Source organism: Danio rerio, chromosome 7 (assembly GCF_049306965.1).
Source record: "Danio rerio strain Tuebingen ecotype United States chromosome 7, GRCz12tu, whole genome shotgun sequence".
In the NCBI taxonomy this organism is placed as follows: domain Eukaryota; kingdom Metazoa; phylum Chordata; class Actinopteri; order Cypriniformes; family Danionidae; genus Danio; species Danio rerio.
Window position 1 is genome coordinate 72,905,358 of NC_133182.1, and position 14,873 is coordinate 72,920,230.

The 14,873-nt window shown below is 35.1% G+C and overlaps 1 protein-coding gene and 3 non-coding genes across 5 annotated transcripts; all 4 read left to right on the forward strand.

The window, feature by feature from the left end:
* The first annotated feature begins 2,963 nt into the window (after nt 1-2,963).
* On the forward strand, nt 2,964-12,385 carry rpl13 (ribosomal protein L13). Of its 2 annotated transcripts, XM_005166666.6 has the most exons (6): nt 2,964-2,996; nt 4,248-4,363; nt 4,443-4,584; nt 6,752-6,925; nt 8,788-8,844; nt 11,537-12,385. In XM_005166666.6, the coding sequence occupies exons 2-6, from the start codon at nt 4,260-4,262 to the stop codon at nt 11,693-11,695; spliced, it is 636 nt and encodes a 211-aa protein (XP_005166723.1). In that variant the 5' UTR covers nt 2,964-2,996; nt 4,248-4,259; the 3' UTR covers nt 11,696-12,385.
* LOC137496273 (small nucleolar RNA MBII-202) lies at nt 6,604-6,685 on the forward strand. Its single transcript, XR_011016472.1, has one exon. It is a non-coding gene; the product is annotated as a small nucleolar RNA MBII-202 (small nucleolar RNA).
* LOC137496272 (small nucleolar RNA MBII-202) lies at nt 8,639-8,721 on the forward strand. The gene has a single exon (XR_011016471.1). It is a non-coding gene; the product is annotated as a small nucleolar RNA MBII-202 (small nucleolar RNA).
* LOC137496274 (small nucleolar RNA MBII-202) lies at nt 11,402-11,478 on the forward strand. The gene has a single exon (XR_011016473.1). It is a non-coding gene; the product is annotated as a small nucleolar RNA MBII-202 (small nucleolar RNA).
* Nucleotides 12,386-14,873: the final 2,488 nt, after the last annotated feature.

Genomic DNA, 14,873 nt, shown 5'->3' on the forward strand with positions numbered 1-14,873 from the left:
TCAGTCGTCACAATTTGCTCCCACCAGACCTGAGATCTTTCGTACCCATAAATTCCTCTGAATGGTGGAGGACACCATATATAGCATAGCTGCGATGACGGCCCTTTCCCTTCTCCTCCACCTCAAAATCATTTTAAAGTTGGGCGATCTTCGCATATTTCGAAGAGCTAGAACAAAAAAAGCAAGACAATTTCTTTCATCGTAGCTAGTGTGGCGCAGATGCTAGAACTCGCCTTTACACGTGCACGACATCGTAAATAGTATGGCAAGTGTAAACACATGTATCAGATATGGGTCACAATTAACGTGTATATGGACAAACAAAAAAATCAGGCAACAAATCGGAATTAAGCAATCAAGACCTGACAGTGTAAGCAGGGCCTTAATGCAACAGGTTACTTTTTTGGGGAGTAACTCAATATTGTAATGCATTACTTTCTAAAGTAACTTTCCCAAACACTGGCCATGGTTTTGCAATCAAAAAATGCCATTTTAATGGAAGTCAATGGGGCAAAAACGGCCCCAAACATAACAAAAGGATAGTCTATATGCCAAGAGTATATTGTTAAAGCTTTTTTCCCAAAATATATATGCCAAACTAAGAATTGTCACGAAAAATCATTGCATTTCCTGAAACACAGAGGAAGTTATGGCCAAATTAGGCCTCAAAATCACCTCAGAATGGATGAAAACATTCCTGATAGCACATAAGGGTTACTAACATTAGCTACATGCTAACATTTACACAACTTTCAATGAATGTTAAAAAATTGTATGAGTGTGTATGGGTGTTTCTCAGTGCTGGGTTGCAGCATCCGCTGTATAAAACATATGCTGGAATAGTTGGTGGTTCATTCCGCTGTGGCGACCTCTGAAATAGAGACTAAGCTGAAGAAAAATAATTGAATGTCAAAGGATTGTCTGAGAACATATCCTAGCGTGCAGTTTCAAAATAAAATCATTCTTAACTACAGATTGCTGTTATTATCAGAAATGTTGTTTCAGATACTGCAACGAAAATTATTTGAGACAAAGTTTAGTTTTTGAACAGTTCTTAGTAGTCTTTAGTTTTGTATAGTATGGAGTTTTTGTTTGTCTCTTGATGCTGGGAAGGAAGAGCACACACGTGCAGAAGGGAACCATGGCCACTTGTCAGCCCAAAACACCTTGACCTTTGCCCTCAGATTAAAACACTGATGAGTTTCAGTGTTCCAGCGATCAATGATTAATGAAGGCTGATCATAGTATCGTTTTCCCTCAAGAAAATCTCAAACTGGGTTAAAGTGTTTACATCTCGTTTACATTTGTTAGGAAGTGTTAACGTTTTGGCCAATATGACATGTGCTAAAACTATTTAATCATGCATATTATATTTGTTCTCATTTGATCATCACATAATTGTTGTGACAATATATATATATATATATATATATATATATATATATATATATATATATATATATATATATATATATATATATATATATATATATATATATATATGTGTGTGTGTGTATATACACAACAATTATGTGATGATCAAATGAGAACAAATATAATATGCATGATTAAAATAGTTTTAGCACTTGTCATTGTATATACATGTCATTGTATATATATATTATTGGATCTTTTTTAAAGAAACTGAAATATAAATGCAATTAAAACTTTATTACGATGAATAATAGGATAAAAATATTTGGATAAAATAAAACATGTAAATAAATACATGTATCTAAATATTCTCCAAATACCATTTTAAACTAATTTACAATCACTTTTACAGTAATATTTATGGACCAGGATAACCATATACCAGGGTCAGAGGCATTTGAAAGATATCAAATTATAATAAAACTGCTTTTTGATAATCCATATTAAATAATTACTACACTGCTTTTGGGTCATACTATAATAAAGTATTTAAATTAATCTGTTGTGGTAATTCTATAGTAATTATTGTAATGAAACAATTAGTAATACAGACATATCACCCAATACTACATGATAAAGTACAACACACTCAGTTTACTGTAGTTAAAACGAAGAATACTACAGTTTTTGTTTCAGATTACTATAGTTGGTGCATTCATTAACAACATGTTGTAAATATTATAAACGTTGCTACAGGATGGCTCAATAAATACTATTGAATACTATAGTATTGTTTCATGAGGGGAAGTAAAGCTTTTATTATTATTATTATTTAATCCTTAAATAACAAAGAGGCATTTTCAACTTCCATTGTTAAACATAGATAACATTAGATCCAAGCAGCATATAATAAACAAAACATTACAAAATAATAATAACAACATAAATAAATTTTAAACAATACAAAAAGAAAATACATTACATTCAGGGGGGTCAGTCCATCTAAGTTGACAGAAGCTCAAGGCATCTTTTGTTTTTACCTGTTTTTTAGATTTATATAAAATTTTGCAATCATTTTAAATGTTTTGAAACAAGGAGAAACTTTAACAAATCTACATTTGTGGATATAAAATTTTGCTACAATCAACATATTATGAGGGGAAGTCCTGCATAACACGTCTTACAGCGCCCACTAGTGATCGATTTTCAATCACGTCCGTCAAAATGAAAATAATAGTAACATGCAGGTGTTTTTTTTTAATTAGCATATTGTGATGAAGTTCATTATTTTCTGTAATGTACTGATAAACATTAGACTTTCAGATGTTTTAGATTCGTTACACACAACTGAAGTTGTTCAAAGCCTGATGAGTTTTGTGTATTGCATGACAAACAATATCTGTATTTTCTGCACGACTGTGGTCTGTCACTGAACTGCTACTTGTCGAACTTTTAATGTGCCTCTGTCCAGTATCCACGTGTTGATTTATCGCAACGAAACCCAGCTTCACACTTCCTGCACACTGGCGCTTCGCTCAACGCTATTGGCTGTTTTCTTCACTTCCCATAAAACCCTGCGTTGTCACTTCCTTTTCCCTTTCAGCCATTTTCCGCTAAGGACGGTATGTTCATTTATTCCAGCTAAACATGTAGTTTATCCGTATTAATCCTCAGTTCTAAGTTATCTTGCAATCATTTAAGTCATAAAACCTGAATCTGGTCGTAGTTTTATACCCGTTACTGGCTGTATTGTTGAAGTTAGACAATGTTGAGAAAAAATAAACGAGTAGTTTTTTGACACCGAGCACTGTGGCGGTTTTCAATTCATGTTTGGATGTGTATTTCCAACATGTAGCCGCTTTTACCTAACCAATTGCTGTGTTAATGCAGAGCTAACTAATACGGCACTTTAAAAGTGGGCTAAAGCTTATTATCTGCCTTTTTAACTCAAGTTGGTTGTATTATTAGCGCCGTGGTCCACAAGCATGACAGCGTCCGAGTAACTGAGCCGACATGCAGCATAGTGGCTTGTGGATTTAAGGGGTAGTTCACCCAAATCTGGCCATGTTCTCGACCTTTATACTGGTTTTAAATAATTAGAGTTTCTGTCTTCTGTTGAACACAACATTCTGAGGAAACCTGTAACCATTGACTTCCATAGTATTTGTTTTTCCTACTGTTCAAGTCAGCGGTTACACGCTTTTTAGCCTGTTTTCCCCGAATATCTTGTGCAGCTGAAAAAAAACTCAGTTTTTTTTAACCACTTAATTGAGAGCACAATTTCATTTTGTGGTGAACTATCACTTGAATATAAGCAAATGTGTCATAAGTATTCATGAAGCAAAGGTTAAAGTTGTGTATTGAGGTAAAGTTGGTTGTATATTCTCACCGTCCTTCATTTATTTAAAGCTCCCTATGTTATCTACTACACTAAATTGAATATAAGATCCGAAATCATGTAAATATGACTTGAAAACAATATTAGCACTATTTAATTGACTTTAAACTTTGTTGTAGTTTGTTATTATTGGCTGCTAATATGACTTCACTATTTAGAGTTTGCAAATGACATTAAGGAGAAAGTCCGTGTGCAAATAAAAACCCAACTGTACCTTAAGTTGTCAACAGTAGTCTGTTGAAGACCATGTAGGTTGAAATGTTATAATAAATCCTTTTTCAGAGCTTAAGTGCAGTGTACGGATTTCTTTTTTTACTGTATCGACTGTTGTCAACGTCTGGAATGGATGAATAGGTTTTTAATTGTCCTACGAGGAGAATGGGTGTGGAATAGTTTTAGGACTACTTTGATAAAATTTTTTGGTTCACTTCAAATGTTGACTACTGTATATGTGAACTGTTTATTTTCGCATTAGGAGTGAACAACCATGGCTCCCAGCCGGAATGGCATGATTTTGAACCCTCACTTTCATAAAGACTGGCAGAAGAGAGTGCGCACCTGGTTCAACCAGCCTGCCAGAAAGATCCGCAGGTAATAAGTGTGTCCACACATGTGTTGAAGGTTTATGATGAGCATCACTTTATTTTAATTCATCTCATTTGTACCTCAGACGTAAGGCCCGCCAGGCAAAGGCCCGTCGTATTGCTCCAAGACCAGTTTCTGGACCTCTTCGGCCAGTAGTCAGGTGTCCGACCATCCGCTACCACACCAAGGTCCGTGCCGGACGTGGCTTCACCTTGGAGGAGCTGAAGGTACAGTTGTCTAGTCAGTGCCTGATGTTCAGGAAAAGGTCGGCTAAAAATTAAAAAGGTCATTTACACATGTTCCAAACACTTTTACTTAGTCTTTAATATATATATATATATATATATATATATATATATATATATATATATATATATATTATCATGCCTAGAACAAAGTGATTTTCTTTCCCCAATTCTTATGTTTAGTTTGAACGAACCAATTTAGTTAAGCCTTTTATTTACACATTTTAATTTAGTTTAACACCTGATTTAAATGCTCTTCAACACTTGATTAATTTTCTTATGTTTTTTATTTATTTATTTATTTAAATGGCGTGTTCGGACTTAAATTTTCAGTGCAGTCTTTCAGTAGAGGTCCTTTCAGAATTTCTTTTTATAAACTTGAGTTTGGATGACATGAGGCTGAGTAAATGGCTGTTTTAATTTTCTGGTATAAATGACACATTGAAGGATTAGTTCTCAAAAAAGGCATAAATAATTACTCATCATGCCCTTCCAATGCCCCGAAACCTTCATTTTTTTTTTTTAAAAGATAAATGAAAATATTTTAGATGAATTTCAAGAGCTCTTATATCCTAGTTAGCAAGGGTCCTGAGATGTTCAAAGTCCAGACAAGGAGCCAAAAACTGACTTAAGTGGTTAAACTTTATTTTTATGCCAAAAAAAAAATTCCCAATGTCTTTTGCTTCAGATCACAGTGGGTTTACTATGGGCAATATGTCGCTTGCCTGTTCTGCTACTGACTCTAATGGCAATGCATCGTATTGCCCATAGTAAACACACACCCTGACCTGATGCAGGAGTGCTTTAGGAAAGCAAAATCATATTTACTATTTTATTTGTTTATTGTTATTTTTTTTGCACAAAACATTTGGGCTGCACGATATTGGAAAAAACTGGCATTGCATTATTTTATTCTTCTGTGACGCATATATACATCGATTGATTAGGATGATTTTGTAATTTAGCGCATCTGAGAAATATAATAAACCAAAACACAAGCCTTGATTAAAAACAGTGGTGCAAAGATACAAATATAATGCACTGTATTATATGCTTTTCTTAGTCGAGCAGTATTCAGGCAAAAAATAATCAAATGTATAAATATATTGCATATAGTTTTATTATATACAAATGTATAAATATATTGCATATAGTTTTATTATATACAAATGTATAAATATATTGCATATAGTTTTATTATATACAAATGTATAAATATATTGCATATAGTTTTATTATATACAAATGTATAAATATATTTAAATATGAATTGTTTTCATCGTGTGTGTGTATACATAATAAAAGGAAAGATTCAATGTATTTTTCGTTTGGATGCTTTAATCTGGCTTTAAATGCTCAGTCACGGGTCCTTAAACGCATGTAAATTCTATACAGTTTAGTCACTTTATGGCTAAACTTTGCAATGACTCCACAAATCATGTTGTTTCATGTGTTTCCCAACCCTGTTCTTAAAGGCACACCAACAGTACACATTTTGGATTCCTCCTTTATCTCACCCATTAGCTTCAGGTTTTGTAGCCTTATGTTCTGATGAGTTGATTCTGGTTTGATTAGGTTTAAGTTGTTTAGTGTTGGTGAGCCTTTGGGAACAGGGTTGGGAAGCACTTATTTTAACACTGGATATAGTTAACCATTACCCCAACAGAGCATTGAATGTCCTGCGATTTGACTATTGTGGGTGTGCACATTGCAATATCAATGCTGAAACAATATATTGTGCAGCCCTACTTCATATGATTACAGTTGATGGACTCTTTTGACTATTTGCACTTCCTTTTCTAGACTTTCAATGTCTCTGCACCGTTGCTGTTTGTGGAGGATGAGAGGGCTCTCTGATTTAATCTAAAATATCTTAATTTGTGTTGAGATTGAATGATGGGATCATGGGATTGGAATGACATGATGATCTTGATTTTTAAGTGAACTAATCATTCAACTGTCCTTTTCCTTGCTCATAAATGACTCTTAAAAACAGTCAAATGATGACAATTCTCCGGAATCTCTGTACTTCCTTGATGATCCACTTTGAACCCTTTTTGCTGATGACTGTATTTGACTCGTGTCAGGGCTCTTCCAGCATAAACAAGTCTCACAATCTTCTGATTGCGTTCTTAAAATGCCCACACAGGCAGCTGGAATCAACAAAAAGGTGGCCCGCACCATTGGCATCTCTGTTGACTCACGCCGTCGCAACAGATCCACAGAGTCTCTGCAGGCCAATGTCCAGAGGCTGAAGGAATACCGCACCAAACTCATCATCTTCCCCAGGAAGGCGGCTAAGCCCAAGAAGGGAGACAGTACTGTAAGTGACCGGCTTCAGCTCATCATTTGATGTTGTCTGATTAAATATAAAACATATTACTAATAGCTAGTGTTTTTTTTTTTCCATACAAATAAACTTCCGGTGACTTCAATTTTATACAGTTCCTTTTACAGCATCGATGTTGTAATGAATACAATTATAATATAATCTGTTAAATAGACGTAAGCATTCATTTAGTAGTTCAAGTTGAAAACGAGAAGACAAGCCGTTTCCACGCATGCGTCATCAGAAGCAGCAGGCTAGCGCAGAAGCTCTGTGAAAATGCTCTTGAAAATCAATGTTCATATTTTAAAGACACGGTGGGGAATCATGTAATATAATGCAATGCTTGTTCATTCTGAGACCCACTTTCAAGAGTTCACACTACCTATTACTTGAGACTGAGAGAACTCAAGAGAAACTTGAGCCCAGGGCTCCCGCCTGGTCATATAGCATAAAGGGCATCCATGATCAGGAAGTTGTAGAAGGATGAAAAAGGGGGAACGATGGGGTGGATGAGGGGTTTCTTCAAGTCGAAGATGATGGGAGTGAAACAAACTGGGCTAATTATTGAAGGCTAGGATTCACTAATAATTTTCCCAAGTTAGGAAGACCAAAAAATGCATCTTATTTTTTTGGGGAAACGGTATGATATTTTTGAAATGGTCAACATGAGTAGATCACAATTTTTGGGATATTTTGTCAAATGAGATTTTTTTTAAATATAAATGACAGAGTTACATTAGAGGAATTTGACTTAGTTTCGTTATTTTAATAAAAATAAAAAAATATATATATTTGTTTTGGGGGTTTTCACCTTTAATTGGTAGGACAGTAGAGAGTATAGACAGGAAAGTGTGGGGAGCAGAGAGGGGGGAAAGATCGGCATAGGACCTTGAGGCGGGATTCAAACGGGTCGCTGTAAATATCATGTGTCAATGCACTAAACCACTACACCATTGGTGCCGACTCGTTATTTTATTGTTATTGTTGTATTTTTATACACTGTAAAACCCCACAGTCATCTGTATCAAATTAAATGTGTAGTTAACTCAATTTACAGAAAGTAATTTCCACTTTTTTGAAAATAGTTTTGAAATCATTGTTGAAGATGATGAGTTATTTAAATACCACATTACTGTAACCTGTAATGGAGTAAGTTCACAGTACTCATAGATTAGTTTTTTTTTTCTCAAATGGTTTGTGGCAATCAGTTTCCTCATGTTTTGAGTTGCCTTAACTTATTGGGTTTTACAGTACTCAGTTCATTTGAGTTCTCTTCATTTATCAGTTTTTACTGTTCAAATTGCTTCCTTTACTCAAATGGATTAAGTTCATGGTACTCATTACGATTAGTTTTTGAACTAAAAGGGTTTGTTGCCATCAATTTATTCAAATGGTTTGGGTTACCTTAACTTTTTAGGCTACACAGTGTTTATATAACTATGGCAGTCACATGTGGTGTTTCTAAATGACGCAGCTATTTATCTGTAAATCGTTCCTTGAATCACTCATTAATACAAGGCACTTGTGTATTTATCAATCAAAACCCTCAATCAGTCAACGTACTAGTGCAAAAACGCTTTCCAAAATGTAGTTTTTAATTTTGAAGGTCAGCATCTTGCACTCCTACACCACACACAATACATGTGCTGTCAGGTCTAATCTTTTAGTTACTTGTAATAGACAACAGCTTCTGTGTTTGCAGTCAGATGATGACGGCTTTCTCCGGAATCTCTGCACATCCTTGATGACTTTTGAACCCTTTTCTGGCTGATGACTGCAGTTTATTCAGCTACACTTTTTTTTTTTGTGTGTGAATTTTTTGGTCTTTTTTTAACTTTCTCTTTATGTATTTGTAGGAGGAGGAGCTCAAGATGGCAACACAGCTTACTGGACCAGTCATGCCCATCAAAAAAGTATGCATCTTTAACCCTATACAGTCTACAATGTTGTATTTGATGCCCAAAATTCTAGGGTATCTAAAGTGTGAACATGAGTGTTTTGGAAAACCCTGTTGCACATGGTCCAGGGTCACAGATGTAAAATGATACTAAAAGGCTTTAATTTGTTAGTTTAAAGTCAGTGAAATTAAAATAATATTATTTAGATGTTAGTATCAGTGTGTTAGTCTTCAAGGATATCTATAAGCTAGTGTGGGACAAAACAGTTTAAAAGATATAAAACCGATATAAACATTTAAAGCCTGTAGTTTGTTTCTTCCACCTAAATGGGTCAGTTTTATTTCCCCGTCACCTCATACATCAGTTTTCCATCAAATCTTGACTACTCAAAAGCTCTCTAGTGTCTGACGTGCCCTGCCGTCTTCAAGATGTTACTTGTTTAATTATCATTTAGTGCACTTGAGCTTAAACACTCGCTAGCGGAGCTGTGATAACACTATTGGTTACTTTTTTAAAAGAGGAGCTACACTAAAACACTATTGGTTACTTTTTTAAAAGAGGAGCTACACTGTCCTGCCCTCTCCGTTTTTCGGTTGAGATTGTCTAACATTGAAAAAAAAAAAGCACATTTCAAAGCATTTTATGGGGCCTTTCATAACAATTAATTACTTTGATAACTTTTATTGTTTTTAAACATTCAAACACAAGGGTGTACTCGCACTATTTGTAGTTGCCTTGAACTGTGCCGAAGCACGCTTGTCCCCCCTTCCCTTGGCCCCAACGAGCTGCCCTCAGACTGCATATGAGCACGAGCACACTTGCGTCATCGATGATGACACTGTTCAGTTTAAAAAAAGAGATGCGCACTCAGCACAGTGGACAATCAAACGATCAAAAAGTCCTTGTGCTGCTGGTATTATTAGGTTTGCTAAAGGTGCAGCTGTCATGCAGTGAGGGGTTTGCATCTTTAATAATCTACGACAGCTCACGGTTGTACGATTATTTCACGCGGCTCCCATTTTAAAGAATGGGAGGGTGAACTGATGACCTTCTCTGCCAATCACAAGCATTTCTTTCGAGCATGTGAACACAATGGCAAATCGGCGCTTTTTTTAAGAAATCCATCGACAGTGCCTTAAATGTTAGCATGAAATTGCTGGTTTTTCTTTTAATTCAGTATCGTGACGAGTCTAATATAGTAAAGAATCAGTTCATTAACTGATAAATAGCATCTAATATGTGTGTTTGGGAAAGAAAATGTTAGCTAACTAGTTCCATTTCCCTTAGCTGAAAATGAGCTCTGATATCCCTTTTTATTTTCACCGTTCATTCAGAATGGACCTTCGGGTCACTCAAAGCGGTGAAATTATGAATTTGTCACTCTCTTTGCTGATAAGATATACAGCAAAGTACACAACATTCATATGTAACTCCCAACAACACTTCCAGGTTTCTTCCCACCGCAGCCTCGATTTTGCTTTTAAAAATGGCGGCCGCGTGAAATCAGTCTATTGAACAGTAAGAATGATTAATAAATTCATATGAAACAGTCCCTTAAAAGTCACGTCTCGTCTTTTAATCTAAATGAGGGTGCTTTCACACTAACACTTTGAGTCCGCTCCCGGTTCATTTGACATCAAAGTTTAGTGTATTTCGCTAGTGTTAACGATGTCTTCTGAATTAAGGTGTGCATTAGTGAACTGTACCAGAGTCTGCCTGAAAGAGGTGGTCTGGGGTACGGTGTGGTTCACTTCTGATATGAACTTAATCCAACCAAAAACCGGAAGTGAACCACCGAATTTACAGCCAACATATTACTTTTCATAACGTTCATTTGTGTGTGTATCACCTACCTTGGCAACAAGCGGGACTGACCCAGTGCTAACAGGGAAAATGTCTGCTTGTCTTCTATAAAAACAGCTTCTGCAGACGCCGTGTGTCGTTCTGAACGTTTTTATTATTTTTGCTCTCTGTATTTTGGTTTTGATAACACAACCAAAACATTCAGTAAAAGCAGAACGACCCTGATATGCTTGCATCTTTTCATTTTGCCGATTTTCTTTCGTAGCTGTCCATCATCTAGCAACTGCCTTGAAAAAAAAAACAGTAGCTTGATGACGCAAGCGTATTTGGGGTAAATAAAGACTCAAACCAGCCGAGGACGGACAATCAAACTTGGGTTTGGACCAAGTGTGAAAGAAGCACCTTCAGTCTAGTCAATTTAACCATTTCCTGTGGAATTTATTTCTTTAAAAAAAATCTGAAAGGTTTCCAGATTTTATAGAAATGACATTTTTTTAGGGAGAATTTGATCCCTCATTAGATAAATGTAGGAGCAACTTTCTCTTTCCAGTTTATTAATATTAACCTGCTAGTGGACTGACAAATGGAACTATATTTTGTGTACTGTTTTTAGCGAATTGGAAGCCTTTTAGTATCATTTATTAATATCATTTTGGGCTACAAAACTGTATATTTGTGAAATACATGAGTCAAAATGATGATTTTATTTATGCCAAAAGTCCTTTAACTGCCCTTTTCTTTGCTCATGGCTGATACTCACACAGTCAAATGATGACAATTCTCCGGAATCTCTGCACTTCCTTGATGATCCACTTTGAACCCTTTTTGCTGATGACTGTATTTGACTCTAAAGTGTACATGCATTGTCGTTGACTGCAGCGGAGTAAAATTGTGTTTTCTGCAGGTGCACAAGAAAGAGAAGGCCCGCGTGATCTCGGAGGACGAGAAGAACTTCAAGGCTTTCGCCAGCCTGCGTATGGCCCGCGCCAATGCCCGTCTTTTCGGCATCCGTGCCAAGAGGGCAAAGGAGGCCGCCGAGCAGGACGTCGAGAAGAAGAAATAAACATTTGTATGGAACTGTCAAAAAAAATAAATGTCTTTAAAAAAAAATTCTGCTTTCCTGGAATCTTTATTTTAATCTTAATACCATGGAAATTTGGCTAGTTTGTAGAATATGCACTTATTTTTACTGATATGCCATGTTTTGATTTATTTAATGATGCATTTATTAGTTTTGGAAGCATTAAAGTAACTATTTCGAGAAATAAGTATCTCTTAATGAAGTATCTCTGGATTTGGACTTTGCAAGCAGTGCAGCGGGAAAACCAGCAAAGTTTTTTTTTTTTTTTTCCTCCCTCCCCCTTCAGGATTGCAGACATTATTGGTTTTGATTGTCACTGATGAAGTATAAATGGTGTATTTTTTGTTTCTTCTAAATGTTATCTAGAGATGACACGCATACAGAGATGCAAATACAATATTCCCCAGAAGATGGCAGCGTTTACCTTTTATGTTTGTTTCTTTTCTTGGCAGGATTTTTATTTGTAGCTCATCGTTAGTGACATGTTTTAAGCACGATCCAAAAATTAGTAGATTCTAGCTGGTTTATGCTTCCGCAAATTAATTGAAAGGCACATGTGCGTGCTGGAGATTGCACTGTTCAAGCGGTCATTAGGTTCTGGGTCAGGACAGTTAAATTATTTCCCCAGACCTGTGCTAGTGAAACCAATTAAAGCAATATTCCACACCAAAATACAATAGTCCTCATTTACTTACCCTCATGTCATTGCAAAACACAGAAGGCTGCGACGAACCAAGCATCGTTTGGAGTTTATTTTTGGTGATTTAAAATTATTAAACATTCAATTCGCCTTAATAGACATTGAAAATCCAAGCAGAAATCATGATTGTCAACACAGTTTAGTGTACTTTCCTAATTACAGGAATGGAAATCATTTTAAAGAGATATTCACCCCGAAATGATGTATTTTACTTGTTCCACCTATTTGAGTTGCTTCTGTTAGAAGATATTTTCAGGAATGCTGTTTAATGGTACCCATTGACTTCCATAGTAATTGTTTTTCCTAATATTTCAGCTTTAAAACCACGTGAGAGAAAACTGAGGTTATTTTTATTTTAAGGTGAACTATCCCTTTAATTCATGCTTTAGAATGCAGCATATTGTGTTTAGGTTACGATGTGCCTCATTAGATGTGTATATGTCGGAGCAGCTTTGTTTCCAGTTTAATAATATTAACCTTCATGCTATATTTTGATCTTGATTATATATGAGCACAGTGTAAAAAAAATGAATGACTACAATAGAAATCAGCTAAATCGGCAGTGTTTTAAAGAGATATTTACCCACAAAAAATGTTAGTGTTCAACCTATTTGAGTTTATATTAGGCGATTTTTTTTTATTTTTTTTGAAGAATGCTGTTTAATGGTACCCAATAACTTTCAAAGTAATATATAAGGTTATAATGCGCCTCAGTAGATGTATGTAGGAGCAGCTTTGTTTCCAGTTTAATAATATTAACCTTCATGCTTTGACCAATGAAACTGTTTTTATAATATCATGATTGTGTGAGCAAAGTATTAAAAAATGAATTACTACAATAGAAATCAGCAAAATCGGCAGTGTTTTAAAGAGATGTTCACCCAAAAAATATGTAATTTACTTGGTCAACCTATTTGAGTTTCTATTGGGAGATATTTTGAAGAATGCTATTTAATGGTACCCATTGACTTCAATAGTAATCATTTTCCCTAATATATCAGCTTTAATCCACGTGACAGAATAAATAAGGTAATTTTTTTTAAATTTTGCTTTTAGATGGCAGCATATTCTGTTTAGGTTATAATGTGCCTCATTAGATGTGTATATGTGGAAGCAGCTTTGTTTACGGTTTAATATTAACCTTCGTGCTAGTATTGACAAATTATGTCATTTAATTGTTCAACGTATTAGAGTTCCTACTGTTAGGAGATATTTTGAAGAATGCTGTTTTATGGTACCCATTGACTTCCATAGTAATCATTTTCCCTAATATTTCAACTTTAAACCACGTGAGAGAATAAATGATAAGTTAATTTTTATTTTTTGGGTGACCTATCCCTTTAAATTTAGCTTTTAGATGGCAGCATATTCTGTGTTTAGGTTATAATGTGCCTCATTAGATGTGTATATGTGGAAGCAGCTTGTTTACGGTTTAATATTAACCTTCGTGCTAGTATAACAGATTAAACTATATTTGGATTATATCATGATTATATGTGAGCAGTGTAAAAAAATGAATGACTACTATAGAAATCAGCAGAATCAGCGGTGTTTTAAAGAGATATTCACCCACAAATGATTACTTGTTTAACCTATTTGAGTTCCTATTGTTAGGAGATATTTTTGAAGAATGCTATTAAATGGTACCCAATAACTTCCATAGTAATCATTTTTCCTAATATATCGCCTTTAAACCACGTGAGAGAATAAATGATAAGGTAATTTGATGACCTATCCCTTTAAATTTAGCTTTTAGATGGCAGCATATTCTGTGTTTAGGTTATAATGTGCCTCATTAGATGTGTATATGTGGAAGCAGCTTTGTTTACGGTTTAATATTAACCTTTGTGCTAGTTTAACAGATTAAACTATTTGGATTATATCATGATTATATGTGACCACAGTGTAAAAAATGAATGACTATTCACCCACAAATTATGTAATTTACTTGTTCAACCTATTTGAGTTCCTATTGTTATGAGATATTGCTGTTTAATGTTACCCATTTACTTGTTTAGTAATTATTTTTCCTAATATGTCAGCTTTAAAACCACGTGAGAGAGTAAATGATGAGGTAATTTTTATTATTTGGTGAACTATCCCTTTAATTCATGCTTCAGAAAAGCAGCATGTTCTGTGTTTAGGTTATAATGTGCCTTTTTTTTTGCTGGATGAATGGGCTGTGGGTGTGTTATGCAAACATTTCATTCCCACATCATCATAACTACACAGTGTATGTGGTTTGGGATCAGAATTTTTATCTGCCGTTATCCAGTTTATTGCTGCTATTTTGGCTTGTGTTGCGTTTCTCTGAGGCTTTTACACCCAGATGGTCTGATGTCTGTGTTTTAGTGAGGAAAAATGCTGTGAATGATTTGGTAAGATTTGGGTAATGGTACGTGTCCCAATTCTGCCGCCAAACTGAGTGTCAGTGTAACTAAAGCTGAAGAGGTACAAATC